Here is a 27,732-nt window from a genome sequence, read left to right as displayed (position 1 = left end):
GCGGAATTAATTGTGCTCCATTTGGTTTTGTTTAACCGAGGTATCGTAAAAAATAAATTGAAATAACACGTAAAATGGTGATCCTAATAATAAAAACAAAGGTAAATGTGCCACAGAGGTGGACATGAGATTTTACAACTTTCTTTTTAGACCAAACCAAACCTAATATTACCTCACATAATCTTAGTTTGTGATAATGGTGTATTAAAATGTATGAACATTTTCAATTAACGATTATTGGATCGAAAAGCCGATGCGCCGACAGAAAAAGGTATTTATTATAATTGTCTACATGGAATAAACTGTTTTCGTAAAAAAAATAATTATAAAAGCTCGTGTCCACCTCTGCGGCACAATTACCAAAACAAATTGGTAATCATGACATGATCATGACTTAAGTTATCGATAAATAATAAAGGCATATTAATGTACTTAAGTATCTATTTCAAATGTTAAATTAAAATTGTTGTTTCGTCATAAACACAAACTTTTGCTCCATTTATTTAACAAAACCTGCATGCAGGTACCTATAATTATATTTTCATCCATAAATAATTTTTGACATGACGTTTACATTAAAATAATTTGATTGTCTGCCATAAAATTGACGTTTATTCCAAAGAGTTGCCACATTACGTAAATATAATGATAAAGAAAATTTTATTACTACACTAACTTGTAAATAAACAATAAAATAACAATGTCAAATTTAATAACGTTTAACTTGTAGGTAATCAATTTTAAAAATATATTATTTAGAGATTCCTGGATTTACTTTCATCTGTTTACTAGGCAAAAATATTCAAATTAAAGAAAAGAAGAGACTAGTAACACTGAACAAGGTAAACAGAGAATAGATAAGATAAAGTTCCTGGAAAAATATTCAACATTTCAACATACTTAACATTTTATTAAATTTGTTAATGCAGTGTGATTTGTGTTTGTGGTGCAATTTATTAATTTATAGCACTTAGCACTTCGCAGCATTTATTCTGCATATTTGACGTTCCATGAGTCACAGTAGGTAAGTGATATTATGTTGCAATACATTACAAATTTTTATTTGTAAAATGAAAATAATTTCCAGTTTGTTTTTCCCTAGGGGCGTAGTATATGGTAGGCATGGTATATGAAAGTATGGTGAAGCCGGCAAGTATGGTGAAACAGGCTGGTAATCAATTTGCGGCAAAATTTCCACGTTAACATTATATTATATGGGTACGTTATAATAACCAAAGTAAATCCTCAGTGATGCCCTGCATTTTTTTTATCGCGTCGCCATTTCTCGTGAGTTATCGGCTGTTGTCGGCATGCTTCATTCAGTTGTATGAGGAAGCCAAATCTTTGCCTATCTGTACTTTTAAACATCTATGGTTTTTCCCAATAGATAATGTTTTAAGCTAATAAAAATCTTAATTTCCGTAATGTTCTAAAATGTTGTCAGTCTATAAAGTTAAAACTAGAGTAGAAATAATTAAATTAGACTAGAACAGATCAAATTGCCCCACATCCATTATTGTGGTGAAATTTATTTTTATTAATTATAATTTAAAATCAGTGATTATGTGTGCTGCTCAAAACACACCAAAGGATTACTTATTATCGTCATCATTTATTGCACCACAACACTTAGCGGGTCTTGACCTCCGTTAGCCGCAGAGGTGGACATGAGGTTTTACAACTTTCTTTTTAGACCAAACCTAACCTAATCTAACCTACCCCAACCTAAGATTATCTCATATAATTTTAGTTTGTAATGATGGTGTATCAAAATGTATGAAAATTTCAAATTTTCAATTTACGATTATTGGATCGAAAAGCCGATGCGCCAACAGAAAAATGTATTTATTATAATTGTCTACATGGAATATACTGTTTCGTAAAAACAAAATATAAAAGCTCGTGTCCACCTCTGCGGTACAATTACCAAAACTTTTTCTATCCTGGACCAATCTAGTGCTGAAGCTTTTGTCGAGCGTTTCTAAATCTCATATGGCGCAGTCCAGCCATCACAACCTCGGTTGTCCAGGTTTCTTTCCCTCAGGTGATGTGTACATAGCCCATCTTGCTATGCATGTCGCCGGTCCAGAGTAGTCTCTGCATTTTCATATGCCACCTGAAAGATTCTTAGGACTCTCCTCTCAAAGATATGCATCTTTCTTTCATCCCATTTACTGAGTGCCCACTGTAGTGTGTAGTGATAAATAATTATGAATGCACTGCAGGCCGTTTAAACTAATGCCATGTTTAGACTTATTGAAATACATTAGCGGTGTCGCTTAGTTAAGATTGTCTATAGGTATTTCTGTTTTCATCATGGGGTTACTAATATTATTTTATTTTTCCTTTTTTTTAAGCTTTAGTATAATGAAGCGCATATCACCGTTTTTGCAGCAGTGTTTATCAGCGGAAAAGCCTGATTTTGACCGAACAGAGTTATATGGAGAACTTATAAACAATAGCAACAATTTTCCAATTGCATTTCCCATTGAAACCATAAGGTAAGTAATAATGTTATTGCAAAGCTAAAAGATATTATGGAAATTAAAGTCATCAACAACTTGCATTCTACTGTTTGTCTATTACAGTGCGAAATCTTTACGGTGATAGGCGGCGGTGGACAACTACATCCCCTCCTCTCGTTTTTCAGTACTTTCAATACTTCGAAATCGAAAGCCATAGACAAGATACAACACGAGCGCTGCCGCCAGGTCTCACGTTAAATATTTCGCAGTCTACTAATAAAATTATAAACATATCACATAAGCGTGAAGCTTAATAGTTTTGATAAAACATTTTTATGATGTAGTTGGAGTGACACCGAGTGAGAGAAATCGATGCAATAAGCTTCATGTCAGAGCAATCGGAAATAGTATCGGTAACAATAATTAAATTCACCTGCATACCTTGTGCGCATTAGAAGAACTTACATCTACGCAAGTTCAAGGCTATATTGTTCCATTACATTCGCTGTTATTCCTATCTTATGTACTATTGTACTGTATTGTCGTCCACCGTAGAATAGTGATTAGCATGAAGATTTGGAAATAGGTACAAATTCCCCAAATGGGGTAAACATAAATATGACGTTGGGAGTGATGATGGCCTAAAAAATAAAAATACAAGTGACAAAAATGCTGATGCCATTTGAAACAGCTTTCTATAGTGAAAAAGAATTTTCTATCATTTTGAACTTGAAAACTTAAAAATAAAAAATGAGATATGTTTTGGTGACAATAAGAAAAATTTCACGATGGCTTGGTTGAATTGACTTAAAAAACTAATCACCACCATCTATAAATTGTAGTTTTAGTTCAATGAAAAGAAATACGTATGACCGATAAAATTTAGTGTGCACTATTTATGCAGGGTCTTAACAGCCTACCTCTACCCTTTGCGACTGTGTTATAGTCTACACCAATGATACTCAACCTTTTTTTTCTTCGGGCCAAATACATATACTTGTAAAGTAATGCGGGCCGCATCACTACTGGTGTGACGAAAAAAAATCATGAAACCCCCTCTTTTTTACAAAACATTTTTGAGATTTTTAAAATTATGCATGTTTTTTAAATTAATCGTGGGCAATAGCAACACTCTTATACCAGATATGATGTGGACCATAATGACAATCCTCTTCGGGTGTCACTATCTGTGCGTCAAAGTCGAAACGAATCTCAAGATATACGAAATCCCTGATAATAAATGTGGTTCGGGCCGCATATAAAAGTTTAAAGGGCCGCAGGTTGAGTATCGCCGGTCAACACTAGAGATGGGAAAACTGGTTGATTTTGAAGACTAAGTATACTTACTACCAGTATAAAAAAATACTTAGTATAGAAACTTGTTCCAAAATACTTACTAGTATTTGGAATACTATAGAGCGTTTGGCATACGTATGCGACAAAAGTTTCATACTCAACTGAAACTAAAACCAACTCCATATTAGTATTTGAAATACGTATCGGCTCAGGGAACTGACTGTGTATCTGCTTCAATAGAATCGCTAAAAATACGCTGAGCTCCGCTTGTCGAAAAGCCCATTTATTATAAAATTTTAAACACATTTTAAATTTATGAATTGTTTTTCTGTTAGGTTACAATATTATTGTTAACAAAAATGAATAACAGTGATTTTTTTAAAATTTAAAACATGTTTTGAGTGGTCATATAACAAGCCTAAAACTGTGCGTCATCTCACCACTGTGCTGAGACACAAAATTTATAACCTATTATTCATACATTCAAACGCAATAGACTAATAAATTAAAATATACCTATATTCAAGTGTTTTTAATGTCAATAGTGTTGAAAGTCTACCGACTGGCGAGTGCACACAACAGCCACTCACGATGATATCATCACAAGTTTTTTGGAATAAGTTTATTGAGCCACACATACTGAGTATGGGTAGTTTCATCCGAAACTTGAGTACACAAACTGGTGACAGTATTTCCAACTCACCTCTAGTCTACACCCATAGATGGTGTAAAGAGGAAATAGGAAATGAAGAACAGCTCAAACATCGCCATACCCTGGATCTAAATACACAAACTCTTTTTACTTGTTTTTTTATGTGTTGTAGTTTGCAAGCAATATTTTAATGCATATTGTGAAATTATTATTCATTTTTTTTTCAGATGTCATTCCTTGAAGGAAAATGTTGGGCAAGATATTCTGGAAGGAAATATTATTTCAACTTACCCTCTTATTCACGAAAGAGTACTCAAATTGATGTGTCATTTTCTCATTCATAAACGGTATGTTTCAAACACAATAATTTGTGTATGGCAGCAAAACATTGATCTATTAGCTCGTATTCTTGTTTGTCTGGTACAGATTTTTTCTTGTGTGTCAAGTACAAATTTTTTCTTGCTTGTCCAAGATTTGTATTGGACGATTGAAGATTTTTAACTAACTTCCCGAATTCCCATTTGAAACTTTTAGAATATATCAGAACACGACGACAATACATTCTTTTAATACTTTTGGCCATCTTTGCAGAATTAAATTCATTTTCAGTTAATTCTGTTTTGTATGTTTTGGAAAAAAATTGTTAAAAGTAAAACAATATTATTGGTTGCTAAGGGAGTCCTAGCAACTAAATTATTAATATATACGTGCGTTACTATGGAAATCAATATGAAATGTCAAAATGACATTTCAGTATTCTATATTTATTCAGTATTTCTATCAAGTACAAAAAAAATATTTATTAATACACAGAATTGTCAAGTTCATATGATTCAACAGAAAATTTAAAAACGTGGTAAGTATATAAAAAGTTCTTTTTATCTTGTAATTATTTTTAAATAGTTTCACAATGTGAAAAATATTGATTAGTCATTTCAATATAATACCTATATTATTTATGTGTTCTACAAAAAATAAAATATACCTGAATAATTAATTGCATACAATGCAAAAAGTTTATATCTGGCTCTCAATTTTAACACAACAGCGTTTTCAATAATACTCTTTTTTATGGCATTAGTAGGTATGTTTTACATGTTCATGAAATGTTAATTTCTAAGATAAAAACAGGAAATCACAACGACATATCCTTCATTTTGGACCTTCACACGGCATCTGGGCCCTTAAAAGAGTTTATTTCTAAATTGACATTTTAATTTGATTGCAGAGAATATGGAAGTAATGTGGAGAAAGAACTATACAAAGTCATGTCTATCATTGAATTAGTTGATCGCTTACTGAAGAAAAGGGCGGTCTCATTTGTTGGGCCAACAGATCAGTTTTTACTTATGAACAAGGAAAAAGGGTAAGAGAACAAACTCTCGTGCTAGTTTTCATTAATTTTATGTTATAAGAAGGCTGGAGGTAGACTGTTTCTTCCCCTCTTTATCAAATGAAGATGTGTGGATTCTGATTGAATTAGATACTTTCAATAACAGATGATCAAGACAATATCACATTACATGTTATTAATACGTGGGTGTAATGGGGTGGTGATTAATGCTTTGATTACATTATGGCACGGTGACAAATGTAGTCTATGGTTTCGTCATTCCGCAGAATATTTTGAATGATAACTATTTCTATAAATTCAACCATGCCATGGATGTTGACTGCACTTCCAGTATAGTAGTACATTTTGAGGTTGCATAATATATTATTATTTTGATAATATTAATTTAGTTATCTGTGTGAATGATTTAGTATTTAATAGTTTTATATCATTCTCGGACCGGAGTATTTGATTTTAGATTGCTTTATTGAAAAATTGGACATCGACTGATATATTTATTTTTCTTTTCATCGCTATGTCTCTGTAGGTTTGTATATAGGCATGCGTTTGTACGCCCACATTTCGAAAGCTTTAAGATTTCTGTGAATCGAAAAAACCTATCATCTTACTATTCTCATCGACTCATTTCTCGAAAGGCGAAGGTCAAAAGCGACTAACGCGAGCACGCAAGTGAAATTTTACGCCAAGCGGGATACGTCTCATTCTATCGCGTGCCGAAGTATACGAAAAGAAGAAATGTATTGTCACCTCCGAAAGGGGGGGGGGGGGTAGGTAATGAGATGGACCCCCCGTGATGATGAATGAGTCACGGTGGTATCGTCTGCTTCTTCTTTCGGGGACATGTTTATGTTGATTGACAACGCGGAAGTACAGGCGACAACAGGGCGTTTATTGTTCGGAATATAAATACAGTAAAGTACAGCGTACAAAATATTTAACAAAAAATATAAAAAAAAAAAAAAAAAATTTGAATTGGCGGGAGACGCCGACGGCCGCGGCCGGCGTCCTGAGAGACCAAAAACCGAATGAAATAATCCCTTTTTGGAGAGCAGGTCAATTCTAGGCAAGAATAAAATAAAACAAATTCTGTCACTGAAAAATGACAAAAACACTCTGCATATCGTCAGTCCCAATTAAAAAAGTCGGATCTGCAAAATGCTACTTTTCAGTACGAGCAATCAAAGATATTTTTATCCGTTAAATATCCGTAAAATCGCCAATTTATGAAATATTGTTACCAAATTTGGCAAAAACACTTATTTTTAGGTGGTTCAAATATATATATTACAATTTTTGAGAATTACTTATAAAAACTCGAGAAAAGTCACATGCGACATTTTTAACTGGAATAAATTAAGTAATTTTGTCAGAAGTGTCAGTTATGACAATTTTAATGGGACTATGTTAAAATTAATATGTCGAATGTGTCAGTTCCGACTATTTTAACTGGAATTTGATAAAAATTTTATGTCGGATCTGTCGAATAAAGCAATTCCAAGTACTTAATTTAAAGAATGTATGTATAAAATCGAAATCACAGATAGATATAAAAGTAGCTACTTACAAAAAAGAAAACATAATCATAAATTTGACATTGTAAACATAAAAAATATACCTCATAATCATAAAAACTGGTCATTGTTGTAGCTTTATAAAACTCCTATATATTTAAATATTTTTTTTAACTTAAAAATCCCCAAAAACTATAGTTAGTAATAGTTAACTTTGTTTTTTGTCACTATTACTATCAATGATATCCTCCGCTTGTATTTTTAAGAATCTTTCAATATGGGCGAGCTCCATGTAAAAGTAGTGATATTTTTCTGGAATAAGATTACTCTTACACATATCTTGCAAATTTTCATACTTATAGTAACTGACAGGAAGTGAGCCATCATAAGCTTCCTTCAGATTTTCAAGAGAATTTGATCTGAAGGAAGCTTGTGAAGTGTTTCGTGTTGCACATCTTAGCACAACTATAGCTTTTACAGGTTCACTTAAATCACATTTATACTCAATCGTGTCGCATTGTTGTGCATTTACCTTTAGTTCTGTTACACGAGTCAATTACATAAATTCACGAAGTATTTTTTGTCCAATTTTTGTTTGCGAGTAATGATTTAAAATCCTATAGGTACATCATTGTAATGACTTTCTTTACTATGTATGGTTCACTTTCAGCTTTTGTCCAACGGATTAAGCAATACCTACCACTTCTTAGAAACATACAAACATTTTGCGATCACTAGCTCTTTCAATGGTTGAGTGGACGCTGTCATTCTCATTCTGAGTGTGGTCCTTTTCCATAAATCTATGAGTAATGGTGACATTGAACTTCTTGACTGCAAGCATATAATGGGTAAATACGATGCGGTTTCTATTTTGACCACCACAATTATTGTCGGACCAAAATTTAAATTCTTTTACACCGATAAATAATGCGGTTCTTTTATAAAATTGTACAGACAACTTACTAGAAACCTCATTTGCTCCCCGTTTTGCAACTCCTTCGTGCCACATATAAAAAGTTCCGATTTTCATTGCCATATTATACACAGTAACATTCAAAGTTGGTAATTTTCGTTTGTAATAAAAAATACGTCATACTTCCCCATGAAGAGTCGTTAGTACTTTTTGAAAGTCAAATATAACAATTACAATACTTTTACTCTGTAAAGCCTCGTTTTTATCTTCATTTTTAAGTGTGCGATGTGCCTTCCTAAGGGCTAAATGTTTGCCCTGTCTTTTTTTATCTTCGTCTGTTGGACCGGTTTTGATCGAAAATGCATGACAAAGGCAATTTTTTTTTGGCCGGTGAAATGCTATATTGAACTTTTCATTTACAATATTTCTGTATTACCCTTTGGTTTGTGACTTGTTAGAATATTTATTCAGATCAAACCACTCGCGATATAAATTGAACATTCAAGAGTCACTTACAGTTTTTTAGAATCTTTTCGAATATAGTGCGATTCTACCAGAGGAAAACAGTTTACGTGATCGCATATGCTTTTCACCACCGTTATCTATGACGGTTTTTATGGTCGTATTTTCCACGTTGATCAGGCTCAATATTATTATCTCCATCATATTTCTTCCAAGCAGTGCTTATAATAGTACGTTTTCCAGATGAAATAGTATTCAGAAACATAGTCTTACAAAATATTTCTTTTTCTTATCCTCAATAGGCACATAATAAACAAATGTATTTCAACGATCATGCTTGGTGACTACAGTTTTTTGACGACGCTTCAGAATTTTCTCGGTATATTTTACGTCTAGAGACCAAAATTTGTGAAAAATGTGTAAGCGTTGCTCTTCAGAAAAAAAAATCATAGCACTTCAGTCGGCATTTTGGCATGGATTCTTCAAACATTTTTCACTAGCTGAAAAATAAAAATAGTCATTCTTAACGATATACTAAACAAAATAATGAAGAATAATATGTAAATTAGCCATTTTATATATATTACCCGTAACCCTCAGAAGCTAGCTTAAACATTTTAATAAAAAAATAATTTAATCAAGGAACATTGTCGGTACTACAATAATTTTAAAACACCAGTCCCATTAAAACTGTCGGTTCTACCACTTAACACAAAACAGAATTGTTGATGTACAGTGAAAATAGTCGGTTGTACCACTTATGACATTAGGCATAAAGTTTTGTCCAATTAAAAACGTCGGATGTCCCACATCGGACAGAGATCTTATTAAAATGTAGGTTAAAATAGTCATATCTTCCACAACCGACATTATTACTTGAAAACACCTAGTTGTGAACTATGTTAAGTAAATATAAAAATATGACAATTATAAAATATCCACTTATTTAATTTTATAAGAATGCCACTTAAAAATAATATTTTAGTAAAATTTTACTTAACCTACCTTTTCTGTCAGAATGACCGTTGAGATTTGAATTTTCAGTGTTCATTTCTTTCTTTTTCTCCGGAAATTTGTCACTATAATTTGAGCCTATAGCATTTTTAAATATCCTTTGTGACCTATTGCTTGCTATGATGAATAAAAATACGGATTATAGAAACTTTTCTAAACTTTTATAAAAATATCCGTCTGTCCGGTGAACATAGCAGCAACTGTCAGATCCGACGCATCTTGCTCACCCGCGCCCAGCCAACAATGTCGGTTGGTAAGAACCGACATTGTTATTCGGACACTGTTGGTAGATCTGTCATTTTTAACTTGAGTATCTCGGAATTTTTCAAACAAACAAAAAAAACTGTGATTGTGGTATAAATATTTAAAGTGTTTAAATAACTTTTACGTAATAATCCGAAAATGACAAAAATTCAGATCCGACTTTTTTAATTGGGACCGACGATATTATGTACCTGGCTTATTTCTGAGAATTTCGCTCACCACAGAAATAGTCAGCCAGACCTTTTTCAGGTACCTGCTTTGAAAAGGGCTGTATTTCTTTGCTAGGTAGGTACATATTTTGAAATATTTGAACTAGGTACAAATACATATTTTTTTCAAAGTAATCTCAAATCAGATATTCTAGGTGCTAGGTACATTGTATGGCTGGGAACTTTGCTTTCAATATTTATGTAGGTAAGTGTACGAATTTAATACCTATTGGTCAAAATTGGATGAAGGCTAATGTAGGTAATAATATTAAAAAAATGATATTAATAATTACTATTTGCTTACGGGCTAGAAATTTGCCTCGCAGTCGATCTGTTCATGTTTGCATCAATCAGCCCAATGATGATTCAGGCCTCATGGCCTTGGATCCTCTTAGGATGCCATGGTTTAGGCGGTATCAGTATCTTAGTGTTTATCAATGACCACCTATGTGCCGGGTCCTCTACTTTGCACATTGTGATCCAGATCAATTTGATTGTATTTCAATTTTACTGGATATTTGTGGAACCTTTCAGGCATCAAGCGCTGAATGAGAAGGAGGATTTAGTTTGATGAACCCGATTAAATCAAAATCAAGAAATATAATGGAAGTAGAACATTTAGAATGTTATTACGAATAAAGTCATACATTTCAACCGGGGAAAATGTTGACTTAAATGTGATTTATAAATGTTGGGTCGATAGAATGGACAGGAGAGAGAATTATTGAAAAAATCTTAAATAATCATTTAAATGTTCATTGTATAAACATGTCATAATATCCGAATTAAACTCATTTATAATAATATAATATTTTCAATACACTAATTCCTAAAATTTTAAGTCATATTTTTGTCGAAACAAACAAATTGTGCAAAAAATTGGTTGACTGGCTGGACTCCAATGACACCAACCCTAGTTACGCCACTGCTCAGATGCATTGATGATCCGCACAAACAATAGAAAAATTAGAGGAACGTTGTTTGTGACTAATGTAGTAGTAAAGAGATAAGTAAAGGTCTCGGTCCATTAGGATTCTGAACCACTCACTTTATATTAACATCACTCAATGACCAAGTACTCAAATTATATACATAATATGATCGCTATTCTCAATTTGTAATAAAATTCTTATCATTTTGGAATGTAAAACTTTTCAGGCAACTAGGATGGGAGAAAATTGGCACTGATAATGAAACAAAGCCTCGAATTTTGAGCGACTGCTTGAGTTATGATGAACTGAGATTGTCAGCTATGTTGTATGTGAGCGGTGAAACTGTTTTCATCAATAACGGTGCTAGAGATAACAAGGGAGTTGTAGAGCCCTTATCGGAATCATTTGAAGCCACTGGTATTATTATAGGTAAGTTTAGGCACATATTGCATATGTTTACAATGTTATTGTTTTTCTTAAGGTGTAATGGCGGAAGATGTTATTAACATATTTTTTTAATGAGAAATGGACATCAGTCACTTGCTCAATCTATTCAGTCCACATTCTGATTCTGCACGCAAAACAATCCATCAGTTATTACAAGTGGAATTAGTGCTAGGTTAAGTTGGGTTAAAATAAAATTACGCATTGTTTTTTAATCAGGTCTCATCGGCACTAGACTGAGAGTCACAACGATGGAGTATCAGGAAATCATCCTGACCGCGGAGCAGAATTCTAGAAGCAACGGCTACGGCAAGAATGAGACACTTCTTGATAAGATGTCCAACAAAATAATGAGGCTCATTCAGAAGGTAACTGTTAAATCAAACTGGAGGGCTCTCTGGGCAGAATTCTACGATGTAAGTTAATCATTTTTTGATCTTGTTCTAATGTTTATGGCATTGTTGTTAAGAGTGCAAAATCAAGCGTTGATTGTTTGACAGTATTCATTTTTATTTTTCAGGAACCGAGTCTTACTTATCAAGAAGCATTCGAGAATTACAAGGATTCCAAAGACAAGGACTCAACAGATAAATACAACAAGAGATACGTTTTTGATGGAAATCTTCGTTTATTTGATAATGTGATTTATTCAAAGCACTTATCGGTACCCTTTGATTGTGCTCTTCTGGAAGCTAATAACCGGGCCAAGACGAAAGGAACTCAGGCATATTTGCATGTTGTAGGAATAGGTAAGGTACCTATGATTATTTCACTTATTTTATATAAATATTGAAATTATTAAGTCAATTCTATTTAAATGCAGAAGTCAAGTGATGAAATTTTTGTGGGATTTAGATATTGGACAGGATTGCAAAACCCCAGAACTTTATACATATATATCGATCATCCTTTGGACACAACGTGTATTTAGTTGTGTACAATGTTAATATGCAATAAAACCTATTTTGAAAAAACTGAGGGTTACGTCCTTTTACCTTTCTACAGCCGATATATAAATAGAGCACAATTGAGGGGAATTAAATAATGTGTAAATAATTTTGGTAATATGTAGTGAATAAAAATAATGGTCACCAAAAATGTTTGTCCTTCAATCCCAACTTACTTCTTGCTTCGTGAAATACATCACTTCCGAAAGACCTTAATTTTAGATAACACTATTTTTATAATTCATGCAGGTCTTGGAGTATGGAAAGCGTTCGGTCATCAGAACCAAACATTCATCAAGAGTTTTCTGGAAAGGATTCGGTATCTCGCTCCACATCTTTTGAACATCTCAGACGTAGACTTTGCTTACTTTGGAGACATCCCCAATGGTAAATTATCCTAATTTCTAATAACATTATTTAAAATCTGTTATTCTTCAATGGTCCTTTAAATTATGACAAAATAATTATTTAATTTTAATACAGAATGTTGTTACAGATTTGTTATGAAACATTAATTTTTTTCATTGCAGATATACTTCCTGCAAACGGCACTTTTACTGAAATCGAACAACATTCATCAGGTATGGTTTTTATTATAACTACATGATACACCCCTGTTACAGGCGGGCTTCTCCCGGTTTGAAATAATCATTTAGTAGCTCAAGTCGAAACGTAACCCTGACCTCTAGAAACGGCTTCATAAAACATCTAATCTGATTCCTTGCTCAACCACGTAAGTATTTTTTTTAATTTAAAAAGTAAAAATGATGATGGATGAAAGAGATAATTTTAAGACTAAATAGGTATAGGATTTAAAAATAATAAATTTTGCCGCGCATTGTGCATGAAATCCTCGCGCGCCGGCGCCAGGGTCAGGCTCGTGATTCGCCGAATCAAAGATCACGCGATAAAATTTGGCCAATCACGAGAGTCCTTTTTTGCTGGATGGCGTCGGTACGAGGAATTTAAAAAGAAAGAAAAAAAGATGTTAGTAAGCGTCCCCTTTCCGATAGGTACGGACCTGACGACTACAACTGTAAAAATCCCAAATATAATTTGTAAAACTAAAAATTAAGAAAATATAAGAATATCACGTTACGAGCACGAAGGACTGTGTTTTATTTACACTCCAACCGTTTGAATTTTTTTTTTTGTGAATCCGGGGTTCGATGGACACCTGAGCTAGCCGCTGGAACCCCGGGGATCTCAATGGCGCCCTTGGCAACGTGAAGCTCGAAGAATCGCATGGATTCTTCCGAACCCGCGAAATAAAATTTACGCCCGCGAACGCTAAATAAAAGTTTACGATCCAGGAGCCGGAACAACCAAGAAATGGTTAACTAAAAAGTGGACTCCGACGTAACCCTTATCGAAGAAGAAGTGCTGTCTCCAACATCAAACCGGGAGGGCCCTCTGGTGTTCGAAGACAGTCCACATACGGAGCTGACCGCGCCTAGCGGCGTGCTGGAGACCGTAGCACCAGCGCGTCTCCAGTACGACGAATGGCTGCACAAATCCCACCTATGGAGACCAGACGCATCATCGACGGTATCCAGCGAGGAGGGCTCGTAGAGGCCACGGCCCACTCACGACGAAAAACGGCGAGCAAAATGCCGATTTTCCTAGGGTATCACTAACATGTCGTGTACCCTAGTCGACCACGGGATGTTCGGTGAGGAGAGAAAAAGGAAACGCGAGGCTAGGGAGCCTCACAAGAGGGCTGAGAAGGCGCGCAAGCTGAGATGAATCGAAGAAGCTGTACGGGCGCAGGCTCGACCACGAGGAGATGAAGCAGGACCAGTCGCCAACCCTCTAGTCAAGGGTGAACGCCGAGTTGCTGTTGGAAGTTTCAGTGTAAACAGTGTAGTTAAAAGTGAAGATAATAATCGTAAATATCCGGAAATTCTTCTAATTACGGATAAAAAGTTAATTAAGGACCCACTTTCTGAGCCCTATAATCTTAAGTTCGTTAGTAAGAAAAATGTACATTCTAGTTCTAAAAATAACGCTTCGCAAAGTGACGCCAATTCTTTCCGTTCAAATAAAGTAAATATGAATGAATTCGAAAACATTAACATTGAAAATCGCAAACAATTTTATAAACGGGAAAGAGGATATTCTACAGTAGCGCGAAACCTGTTTCAAAGTTACGCCGTGTTAATAATTTGAATCCAAAGAGAAACGAAGAAAATAGTATACGACCGTCACTATTATTTCTTTACAAATTACCAATCGTAAATTTAACACAGCGAAAACGGAACGGGAATAATAAGGCGTCACTCGACAAAGTGTTAGTTGTTATGTTAAATTTTAATAATAAGTTAAAATTAGGTATAAGAGGATGAAAGTAGAGATTGTATGCTTGTGATAAAAAAAAAAAAAAAAATGAGTCAATAAGCCGTAAATTTCTCAACGGGGTTTCAATAATGAAAAAAAAATAATAATAATAAAACGTGAGAGGCACCGCAAATCGGCGCGGCGCGCCTTTGGAATAGGATGTCGGGCGCGTAAAACGAAACAACAATTTTTTTTTTAAATAAAATGGGTTTCACTAAATTTAAAGTTAATTACACAGTTTTAAGTGTATTGATTCAGAAATAAATATAATGAGAGGGTGGAATATTTCAATTTTTAATATCAATGTGATTTATACAGTCAATACAATGTTGCAAAATAATTATGGGTATTAGGGTAAAATATTAAAAGTGATAGTAAGTACCATAAGTACAATGGGAAGATTTTATATAAAATTAGTAGCTATTTAATGTATGGGGTAGGAGTAATTAATAAAGTAAATTCGAATAAATTTAAAGTACAGGAAGTCTAATGAACGAATAAATTACTAAAGAAAGAAAAAGAATAAATACAGATGAAGACAATTTGGAAGCACAAAGGGAGCCACCTCTTGAAGTAAGCGCATCCAAAGGCAGCGTAGCCGAAAATTCATGATACCAAAGCTTGATGGTGTGGAGAGTGCGCACTCTCCTTTCTCGCGCAGGTTCATGGAGAGACTAGGGACGTGACGCCTGAAAGATATCGTGAAACAACGAGAGGTACCTCCGAAGTGTAACCATCTACAAAAAAAAAAAAGAAAGGGAAAAGGATACTTATTGTGAAAATCCATCCTAGTACCTGTGGGAAAGCCGTGCCGCCGTCAACGAGCCTGGCCGTTGTACCGCTATACTATGCCTTGCCCGCAGTAATAGGAACAGATGGAGACACAGTATCTGTCCATCTATGAGGTGATACTCCAGAGACCAGCAGATCAGTGGAAAACTTTCCACAGAAAGATATCCGCTGCTCGGAACGAGCCTGGCTCAATAGTAACGCCACTACCACGCCCTGGTTGCAAAGGCAGACGACGCCAAACGAGGTACGCTCCTATTGCTCCAGAAGAAGAAAAACATAACACGAAATAATAATTCCGAACGAGGGCCAAACGTCTACGAATATAACCCCTAGGAATACAAAAGAAAGATTGGAAAGCGCGAGAGTCAAAGACTGCAGCTTCGCGACCCCTCCGCTGACTAATAAAAATGAATAAAATAACAAGAAAACATAATTTAAACAAAGTAACACAAAATAAATGTACTACACTGAAATTAAATCAAACTCTGACCTATTCAAAAGTATCGCGAAAGCATTGCTTTGAGCTGAAAATAATAATCCAAAATAAATATAGAAAATAATAAAAATAGAGCTAAAGTATAGAGTTTTATGTTAGAATAGTTAGATTGTAGTTGAATTCTTTTATAAACTGTTATCATGCCATGTATTTAACGGATGAACAAGGAATTGGATGGGTGGCCGATGAGATCAGGGCGTACCTTTCGACTTTAATCCAGATGGGGCGAATGATACACCCCTGTTACAGGCGGGCTTCTCCCGGTTTGAAATAATTATTTAGTAGCTCAAGTCGAAACGTAACCCTGACCTCTAGAAACGGCTTCATAAAACATCTAATCTGATTCCTTGCTCAACCACGTAAGTATTTTTTTTAATTTAAAAAGTAAAAATGATGATGGATGAAAGAGATAATTTTAAGACTAAATAGGTATAAGGATTTAAAAATAATAAATTTTGCCGCGCATTGTGCATGAAATCCTCGCGCGCCGGCGCCAGGGTCAGGCTCGTGATTCGCCGAATCAAAGATCACGCGATAAAATTTGGCCAATCACGAGAGTCCTTTTTTGCTGGATGGCGTCGGTACGAGGAATTTAAAAAGAAAGAAAAAAAGATGTTAGTAAGCGTCCCCTTTCCGATAGGTACGGACCTGACGACTACAACTGTAAAAATCCCAAATATAATTTGTAAAACTAAAAATTAAGAAAATATAAGAAGACCACGTTACGAGCACGAAAGACCGAGTTTTATTTATACTCCGACCGTTGAAATTTCTTTTTTTTGTGAATCCGGGGTTCGATGGACTTCTGAGCTAGCCGCTGGAACCCCCGGGATCTCATACACCTACAAAGAGTTCGACCATAAATGCTTTATAAAATTTTAGTACTTATTAAATTAAACCCTTCAGTATTACTGGAACGTTTTAGTGTGGTAGAGTTGATAGCCAAAGGAAGCTTAATATTTTGTATGTTGACATATTGGAATTGGCGTCATAATTTATTTGCATTTGACATATATGTAATTGTTCACCTAAATATTCTCTACATAATATCTTGGCAATATCTGCACATGTTCAGCTGGATAAATTTAATAATTACTATTCGATTCCATATTGAGAAGTCGTTTGATTATTCACTTCTTGCCCAATCATTTCACGATAATCTGTTTCTCATCTTCACCCATCAAGTATCGAGTATTATCATGTTATACCATTTAAAGTTAAAACTATACGGATCCGGCAACTTTATGAATGGGCGTAGCTGTAATAACTGATACTAAAATAACATTTTTCGTAATTGATATTTTATGTTCCAGCCACAATTTGGTTAAATTTCTATTATTTTATTCAATTATTGTTAGGTGGAGTAAAAATACACCTGTCAAAGAGGCAGCCATCTTCTAAATTGGTGGGGGAACATGCCGGGAAGCTTTTAGTGGAGACCTATGCTTGGGATGGAAACGCACAGCCAGGAAATGAATTTTGGTGAGTGGCTTTATATTTTTACTAATATAAATTATGTTGTGTGTCACCACTCGTAAACAATGTTTGGCGAATGATTAGTGCATGCAGTAATTGGTTCTGTTGTATGGCGTGACTTTCTTCAGCAGTTTTAACGTGTGCCGGCCGATCTTCTGATGTATAAATAGAATATGTGTTTCTATAAAATTTAAACTATGTTTTATTTTTAAGAACACTGTTTATTTGTTCTGGTAAATACATGTAAATAAAAACAGTTAAACCAACCAATTTCTCAACTTTATAACGTATGCCTTCGGAAAATTTACTTTATCGTATAACGGTCTTTCTGCGTTAATGGACTCCTCCTCACCCGAATTAGTCTGTTACATAATATTATAGGCTTTCTTGTTTTTTTAAAAAACCATTACTATTATTTATCAAGACAACATTTACTGGATAAGAGTAATGGTATGAGTTACCTATTTTCATACGTCCACGTAATATGGTCAAAATTTAACAAACATGTTAGGCATTTAATCCCTAATTAAATGAATTTAATTTTAGAAAAAAATTTCGATTGAAATTACATTTTGTTTATTTCAAAATCACATTTCCATTACAAAAAGTAAATGCATTCTTTATCAGGATCAAATTGAAGTAGGTTGATGATTCTTTGTTCGAAATAAGAAAGCACTCTTGACAAATACTTCGAAGATAATTTATTGACGTCTATGTAGTTCTTGTCACGTGTCTTTTGTCGAATTTTATGATGCAGGACTTCATTACTTGTTATTGTCCTAATCAGGGCTTTTTTTGTATTGTAACGCGGTGAAACGGCGTTCCGGCACCTTCACAGTACCTATTTTTTCATGTTTCAAAAACAATTAGATGAAATAATGTTCGCGCTTACATAGTATAAGTTAATTTTCCTGAATCATCTCATATGAAAAGACATATCCTGAAAAACTATCGCATTTGATATATGCATTGAATTCTATTACCATTTCTTCAAGTGAACGTGAACGCGAATTTTCGCAAATGAATCTAATTATTACCAATAAGAGCTTCGTTGAAGACCAAAACAGTTTCGGCACTTTTGTTCATCAAACTCGTAGGACCACCTTTGACACTTTTCGATCTTTCAAAATACGTTGATCGGTGGTTACTCAGTTAAAGATATTCGGCCATAGACTCTAACACTAAGAAAAGGAATCAAAAAGTTCTTTTTATCTTGTAATTATTTCCGCTAGGTTCTCTGTTGGCATATAGGATCCCCCTTAATAAACAGGAAACAAAATTGCACCTCAGGATAATTTATACAATGTTTGTGACAAACAAAAACTTCTGGCCCACGTGTTAAAACTGTGAACTAACAAGCCCCTCCTGTTTAGTTAATCGCACTTCCGTTTTCAAATGAGGAACGTCCCTAAATTTATCATTTAATTTTACGCTTCCGTGGTGTACAGATCTATAAATTTACGTAATTTGATGTTTTTTATAATAAAAATATGTCTAAAACGATCAGGAATGATATTTAAATTATTATTAATAAACTTTTTGTTTTTTGCGAAGAAGAAAAGGAGTCGTAGCTAAAAAGAGAGCCGATACATTATTTAAACGCGCGTTGCCGCCATGACAGGTACGTCACTGAGAAGTCTTCTATATACGACTACAGTGACTTCTGGTTATCGACGAGATCTTATTGTCAGGCAGTAAGAAATTACATAATTTAATCTCGTACAAAGCATAGATATTACAATTAATCAGTCGTTTTCGAGACTTTATATTAAGCACTACATCATTGGTCACTAGACAATAAACATATTAGAACTGCCTACTGTCTGTGGACCTTAATTGTAAGAGTTGTACTAAACATGTGTAATTAATGTCCTTTTTGAGTTAACTGTTTCCTGTAGAAAATTATTTATATTGTGTGTTTGTATAGGTACGGAAGCCTGAATTCATCCGGCGATCCGGCGGCTGCGTGCTCCTCGCAAGTGGCCGAGTTGCACAACTCTCACATCAACAAGCGCTTCGTCTGCGGCTCCAATTTGCACGTGGCCGGCCAACATGGACTCAAACACATCTCGGAATATGTTCAAAACATGTTGAATAATCCCTAATGGGCACTTCACATTTTATGAAATGATTTTTAATGCTATTAATGAATTCTGACAATGACACAAGTTAATTCATTTAATTTGTATGTACTATAATTAACATTGGCATTACCGGCATTGCAGTATTAATTTTATTGGAAGAAATATTTTATTATTTATGTAGATATATTAACTTAATATTATTAGGTATAATAAATATACTGTGTCACCTCCGAAAGGGGGGGGGGGGGTGTAAGAGCGCTGGACCCCCCGTGATGATGATGTAATGTCACGGTGATATCGTCTGCTGGCTTCTTTCGGGGACATGCTTATGTTGATTGACAACGCGGAATTATTGGCGAAAACGGCGTTTTATTGTTCGGAATACAGTTAGGTACAAAGTACCAAAGTACTGAGGATGCCATGGATCCTTTGAGGATGCCATGGTTTAGGCGGTATCAACTGTATAGGTTAAAAGCAAAAGGGTTTCTCTCCATTTTTGAAATTCACAACAGTCACTCTTTGAAATGTTGAAATTAGACTAAATAACAAAGTTATTTTTAATTTAATCAATAGTCAAAGTAGCTTAGTAAAAACCTGTCAGAACTCGTGAATATTTTTATGCACATATCTCTATGTGTAAGTAATGAAGATAAACCTTTTCGCTTTTAACCTAATCATATTGATACCTCCACGTTTATACGTGTATGGAGGACCCCTTTAGGGTAAAGTATGAGCGAAGCTATAGATGCCACATTCATGTTTATTATAGTCCGCTAAGCCGAAAGTCCGTCTATCGCCGCTCGGTCAAATAAAAATGCTTTGTATTTATTAACTAAAAATGTACAAATTACCAGATAAGCAAGATAAAGGTTGATCACGCAAGATTGATATGTATAGTCGTAATTAGAAACAAACATAAGGAGTACGTATTTAAAGGATACCTAAAGAAAAAATTGTAAGTTTTTAAATCGTATATATTAAGATTTTATTGTAATAATAGCTGTGCGTTTAGTTAGGTTTGAATATTTCAAAAACCATACCTAATATTGTTCCTTTTGAGCCCAATTCCCCGAATTCATGTAACACGGCTACCTGGATGAAATTTTAGCCAAAAAAAAACCCATGGCGGGTAAAGGACGAAGGTACCCGCCGCGGGCGAGGGTAATAGAGAGGGGTGAGCGTTCAGGGGTGGATTGAGAGGGACAGCGATAAGGCCTGAAAAGGGGACATAACCGATGGTGCGATCTGCCAGGTCAGTAAGCCGAAACCTTTGATCCGTGGTGGACTTCGTGTCCCGCTTAGAATCGACTTCGCGAAGAATATAATTTGCTGTTTACCTACTTTCTTTAAAAACAATTTCTGTGTCGACAGGAATTGACCGGTAAGTCAAAAGTGATCGAGTACGTACCAACTTCTCATATCAGTTAAGTTAAGTGCGATCACTGCGAATAAAAATATAAATGAACCTACTCGTGAAAATTTAATTAATATTCAGCAAACTTTTGACCGACCTTTAATCTCGAATGTGCCTGTAACTTTATAAACTGTGAAAAAACTTAATAATTGTGTACCTGTGTGTTGTGTTGTGTATGTAACCTTAATGTGAACCATAATTAATAATAAAAAAACCGTTGACCTTCGCGTCGATCAATTGGTGCGTTCATCATTTTTATCATCCCGGCATCCTATATTTACCCAACTGTCAAGACTAATCTTACACTGAACGTGCTCTACCAAAACCAAACCCAGCTTCGATTGACCGCCCTGAACAATTTACATCACTGAGCTAGTCGAAGGGTGGAAGCTGGTCTTGTAACTTACACGTATCGACCGATGGCGCGCTACCAACGGCGTCATTAACATCAGGTCGACCGGAGAGCTGAGTGCGGAGGTCGGATCGGGCTGTGCGGCCCCGACTCCCCTCCCTACCCGGGCTTCCGGGGTGTCAATATAATATCAATGGGACAAACATCTTGATACCGTATAAACCATGGCATCCTCAGAGGATCCAAGGCCATGAGGCCTGAATCATCATTGGGCTGATTCATGCAAACATGAACAGATCGACTGCGAGGCATATTTCTAGCCCGTAAGCAAATAGTAATTATTAATATCATTTTTTAATATTATTACCTACATTAGCCTTCATCCAATTTTGACCAATAGGTATTAAATTCGTACACTTACCTACATAAATATTGAAAGCAAAGTTCCCAGCCATACAATGTACCTAACACCTAGAATATCTGATTTGAGATTACTTTAAAAAAAATATGTATTTGTACCTAGTTCAAATATTTCAAAATATGTACCTACCTAGCAAAGAAATACAGCCTTTTCAAAGCAGGTACCTAAAAAAGGTCTAGCTGACTATTTTTCTGTGGTGAGCGAAATTCTCAGAAATAAGCCAGGTACATAATATGCAGAGTGTTTTTGTCATTTTTCAGTGACAGAATTTAGAGGTTTTATTTTATTCTTGCCTAGAGTTGACCTGCTCTCCAAAAAGGGACTCATTTGGGTTTCGGACTCTCGAGGAGCGTGACGTCGGCTGTGGCGCCGCGCTCGCCGGCGTCACCGCCATTTAAAATTTTTTTTTTTAAATATTTTGTACGCTGTACTTTACTGTATTTATATTCCGAACAATAAACGCCCTGTTTTCGCCTGTACTTCCGCGTTGTCAATCAACATAAGCATGTCCCCGAAAGAAGAAGCAGACGATACCACCGTGACTTCACGATGACATTACATCATCAGGGGGGGTCCAGCGCTAATACCTACCCCCCCCCCCTTTCGGAGGTGACAATCTCATAATTAATTTTATTAAACCAGTGCTTTCCGACCTTTCTCGCATCACGGCCAATTATAAAATTTTGACAGCATGCTGAAGAATCCTTTTTTTAAACTCTTAAAATAACATATTTTGCATAATATTAGACATGCATTAGGTAACTAGTCAGCTCTCTCAATGAGATACTTCCACCCGTTACAGAGAACACAACATTGTATTTATTAGTCAAGAAATTTGAAGTGTATTGGTACATGCTATTTTCGTTAAGTCTTTAGGTTGGGAAGCTCTGTGTTAAATGACATGACACATGCTTACCTAGAGTTTCTGTTTTTTCATTTAAAGTTGAACTATGACATTGAATACTAGGTATGATTTTTAAAGTGAAAGTGATATTATGTTGATACCGGCCTTTCTCCGTCGAGGAGAATGGTGAAGGCCGTTTCACTAGCAGGGCAGAAGCGGGGTGGAATTGAGAGAAACGCACGTTGAGGTTGTTACTGGCAGTTTATTATATCGCTATGCAGGGTAGTCGTTGGCGGTGGGTTGGTCATGGCGATGGTAATGTCGATTTGGCGGGCTGCAGACGCGGCGTCGCTGGCTGTTAGCTTGAGATCTTGTGGCTTGGGATGCTTGATGCTTGCTTGGCGCCGACGCGGTCTTGTTGGCTGGAGAATTGCAAATGCTGGCTGGGCTACAGATGCTTGTTGCTCCGCGTCCGAGGCGAGAGAAGAGATGCTGGCTGGTCGACGTCTGAAGTTGGTCAAATATTTCGTGAAATGGTTGTTTTTAAAAGGTATCTATTTAGTATTATAAATTTATAATTAACAAGATATTTCATCATTTATTCAATGATTAATGATAACCCTTCTGATACGTAGCTTTAGATTACCTATTTGGTATGTCTATAATTATAGCATATTTTAATAACAAAATATCCAGTCGATTCCGTTAGATTTAGAGCCAACAGAAACTGCAAATATTATAATTATACTGAATATATTTTACTACATTATGTTTGATAACATTAAAACTATCTATAATAAACGGTTTGACATAATGTTTAGTGGACAAAACGGTTATCAACACAGTCTATTAATGTCACAAAAATATGGCTTCGTTCTCAATTATTACATTTCATGGTTCCAAAGAATATTATTTTACGTCATAAAAATACTTTATGTAGTTATCAAATGTTTAACATAAATATTTGACGATGAATACGCTTCATAATTATATAAATAGTTTTTCTACAAATCTTACGTAATATTCAGGCTTAACCTCTGAAAATACCAGAAAATAGCTGACATGGAACAGCTTGCCCCTTAAGTTAAATAATTTTGTGAACATTATATTTAGTGAAATAGCTCAAATATATAAATAAGTGACCTTAGGACACATGTGATATGAAAGCCTTGACAATATTAACTATTTTTATAAATATAATATTACTAGCTGACCCGGCAAACTTTGTACCGCCTCAGAATCAATAATCTTGTGTTAACTTATTAGCTGAATTAAATTCAGTTTTTTATTGAGTTAAAATGAATACTCAAAATGAATAAGTTCAATAAATGTGCAAAAATCAAATCAAAATGAAAAGTATTTTAATTATATTGAACTGTACACACTGTACATGACGATGACCACGTGGATTAAGCGCCGGTATAATATTGTGTCGAGGGTCCCATGTTCGAATCCTGGGTCTGGTAAGTTCACATATTGTAATTCAATTTCAATTCAATGATGACTACCGAGGCAAGCCAGGTAGATCCAATGAGTTTAAAAATTCAGTTGGATAGTTGGTTGCTTCGTCTTCGTTTGTTACACAGTCGATAGATTTGAAGGAATGCAGTGGACCAACGATTTGATTTTGAATTGTGAAGTTTAAGTGATCCACATCTTTGTTCTTTACCGCAAGAATGCTCGTTCACTCAACCAATTGTCATGTTTGTGATTAGCAATGATGTTCGGTAACACTTTGTTGATGAGTTCGTCCTTAGTTGAGACGAAATTGGAAAAATTCAGCGGAAACGAAATCAATCCGCTCGATTCATCGACAGGAACACGGCCGTTACCGATAGTCAGCAATTGCTTGGAGAAATCTTCGGCAGATGGATCGTTTAGCAATGCAACTCGCATGTTTGTCGTCAGCTGAAGTGTCTTCACATAGCACCACAGAGTCGATGATTTGAGGCAAGCATTTATTTCATCAGCAGCGGTCGATCTTGGAATGACTGGTAGTGTTTGGCGAAAATCGCCAGATAGTAGAATCATTGCACCTCCAAAACTTCTTTGCGTCATTGCGCAGATCTTTCATACTTCGATTGAGTGCTTTCAATGCGCGTTTGTGCGCCATTGTGCATTCATCCCAGGTGATGATTTTACTTGCTAACAAAACTTTGGCCATTGCTGAGTATTTCGCAATGTTGCATGTCGGTTTTTCAGTCGGCAATTTCAACGTTGAATGAGGCATTCGGCATCCTTCTAACAACGTGGCCGCTATCCCAGAAGAAGCAGCTGCTACAACATTTTCGGATCTCGCACGAACAGTACCCAAAATCAATGACATGATGAATGTCTTCCCAGTTCCATCGGGCGCGTCGAGGAAAAATAAGCCACCATTTCCATCATCAATTGCCTTCATTAACGTATCGTACACTTCCTTCTGTTGAGGGTTCAACAGTGGTACATTCGTTCGAACTGATTGGTTCAATGCATCTCGATCATATTCACGATCATGTTCCAATTCTCGATTGAAAGCGTCGTTCATTCCACGATGTGGCGTTAGCATTCCTAACTTGACTAAAAAACTGCCGCACATGAGGTAACACATGTATTCGATCAAAAACAAAGCCTGGTTATGTATCTCCTCATTCACCTCGAGATCGGGATTCGCTGAACTGACACAAATTCGATGTAAAATGTCTTCTGACATGTCATCCTTTTACTTGTTCCACAGTTCAGGTGTATTCGATGGGAAGCATGTCGAAATAATGATATCAAAAAATGTGCGTATCTGACTTGGAGATGCAGAAACAATTGCTTCAGCGATTGTCATATCCTAATGAGTATCGTTTTCAAGCAAATTGAGCTGTTGACATGAAGCACGAAATGTTGGGCACACTACACCATTGACAGTTAGACATTTCGACTATCGTTCTTTCTTTTCTTTGTATGTTTCTTCTTTATTGTTTCTGTCATGTATCAGAGATGGTGTTGTATACGGATTAAATTTTTTTGTGATTTTCTTTTATTTTCGAATGCGCGAGGTTTTCATCGTTCAAATTCATCGATGTCAGTCAAAAGCCTTTCCATACAAAATGTATGAGAAAATTAATTTTCTTCATAATTAATTTTTTCCGTGATTTATCCGATATTTTAATTATTATTCTGCTATTCGGGGCGGAGACAAATCCGACAAATCAAAGATCATAAAAATCGGTCCAGCCGTTCTTGAGTTATAAATGGTGTAACTAACCCGACTTGTTTTATATATATAGATTATTACAATCAGGGCTTATTTAAAAAAAACAAAGGTGCCGGAACTTACTTCTTTCCAAACTACCTACCAACCTACAAAAGAAAATTATATTCAAATATAATTTAAAGCCACTTTTCCTATGCCAAGAAGAGCATAAAAAATTAAACAAACATATTATACAACAAAAATTGTAAAAACATATAATTTGAATAAAAGTATCAGTGATTTCCATGGCCCCCACATCCTGAAGCAGGCCCCCAGTCCAGGATCTTTGGTGGGCACCCTACCTATCACTACGGTTAAAGGCAGTGTGACGTTCTATAGTAACGTTTTTCAAATGCTGTTACAGGTAAAATAAAGGGTATTCAGCAAGCCCTCCGCAATAGCCGATTTTAGTGAGTCATGTTTTAGCAAGTGCATAGCCAACACGCCACAAAAATGGCAGTCAGTCGATAAACTGACATTGTGCCGGCAACATCTACAAGAAAATCGGAAAATATGCCGTCTTGTTCTATAAAACGATGTCAAAACACATCTAGGAACCAAAAACAGGAAGATGGGATTACTTTCCACTTATGAGTACTTCATAAACAGTGATTATTCTATATTATTCTGTAATCTGAAATCATTTCCTTGATTAGCTTACATTTCGTTGCGTACACGCCAGAATTCTGCAAGTGTGGGTAAAAATGTTGCCAGATTTGTGATTTTTGATTTCATCTGTTTTAAAATAATATTACACATTTTGCGATATTATACACATATTTTAATATTTCGTATTCAAGCTTATCTGTAAGTTGTATGAATAAATCAGCTACGGCTGCTGGTGTATAAAATATAGCGGTAGTTTTTAAATATCATTTATCACTTATTTATCGGATTCGTAAGTACCACACTATATTTCGAAACGTCAGAGTTTGTTGAAAAACTTGTATACAAAACGACAATTTAAAAAAAAAACTAATCCAAAACCAAGGGCTATAATTTCTTATTCCTTGAATGTCTATATGAATTTTCGTTTTATATTAAAATTCATGTTTAATTTTCAGAATTATATTCCTAGCAAATTCCAATACATATTTTATTCGCATTTAAACTAAATATGTCTCATTTTTAGTGTTAGCTGCTCATAACGTGTTCTCCAGCATTTATCGAACGCGACACTTGCCTCTTTAAAACGCGCCATCTCCGATGTACCTACTATATGATTGTAAATTTACGTAATTTTGTTTTATGTGTCTGATTTTTTTAGATTTACTAGATTTGTGTAAACGTCTTTGTTCTTTCCGAATAGTATGTGGCGCATGGAGATAACCAAAAGACTCCAGACCATTGGACTTCCTAGTTCTTAACCGGTCACGGTGGCTTCGTCAACGAGCTCTATCAGCTTGGTTTTATAAAATTCGATACATGCTTATGTAGAATGCTTTAAATAGCAGGGTGCCAATCACATCCTCTGGTAGTGTTCCCATTCATCGGTTGAAAGGGAATGCTACCAGCACAATTTTGAAGGACGCTTCTCGTTCGTTACGCCACGGTATATGCCTGAAAGGGTGTTGAGACGTGGCGGGTGGTGGATGGAAAAGCATGTATCCATAGATTTGTAAGCCGGTCAACTTTACACGCTATACGCCGGCGTGTGGGCCTACTGCGTCTGCGCAGTAGCAACCTCCCGGTGAAAAAACGAACTACGTTCTGTCAAAATAGTCGCTGGCTTGTGGCTTCTCAGCGAATGGAAAGTTTTGTGTGTCATCATCACAATCGCAGTAGCTGAATCGCCCGCTTTTAAATTTGCCAACAAACAGCTCGTAAAGT

The 27,732-nt window shown here is 35.4% G+C and overlaps 2 protein-coding genes across 2 annotated transcripts in view; one reads left to right on the top strand and one right to left on the bottom strand.

Moving 5' to 3' along the window:
• Positions 1 to 27,732, bottom strand: part of LOC147075037 (endoplasmic reticulum metallopeptidase 1-like) — a 426,619-nt gene that overhangs the window by 128,022 nt on the left and 270,865 nt on the right. The gene's annotated exons all lie outside the window — the stretch shown is intronic.
• LOC147075045 (ADP-ribosylarginine hydrolase CG2909-like) lies at positions 840 to 19,817 on the top strand. Its single transcript, XM_085942826.1, has 11 exons — positions 840 to 1,024; positions 2,358 to 2,501; positions 4,641 to 4,760; positions 5,642 to 5,779; positions 11,299 to 11,501; positions 11,736 to 11,932; positions 12,037 to 12,265; positions 12,713 to 12,850; positions 12,994 to 13,044; positions 17,447 to 17,570; positions 19,492 to 19,817. The coding sequence occupies exons 1-11, from the start codon at positions 1,011 to 1,013 to the stop codon at positions 19,667 to 19,669; spliced, it is 1,536 nt and encodes a 511-aa protein (XP_085798952.1). The 5' UTR covers positions 840 to 1,010; the 3' UTR covers positions 19,670 to 19,817.

Source organism: Rhyacophila brunnea, unplaced genomic scaffold (genome assembly GCF_057557595.1).
Source record: "Rhyacophila brunnea isolate RB1 unplaced genomic scaffold, BYU_Rbru_1.0 scaffold_15, whole genome shotgun sequence".
Classification (NCBI taxonomy): Eukaryota; Metazoa; Arthropoda; class Insecta; order Trichoptera; family Rhyacophilidae; genus Rhyacophila; species Rhyacophila brunnea.
This window is presented reverse-complemented; position numbering and strand designations above follow the sequence as displayed.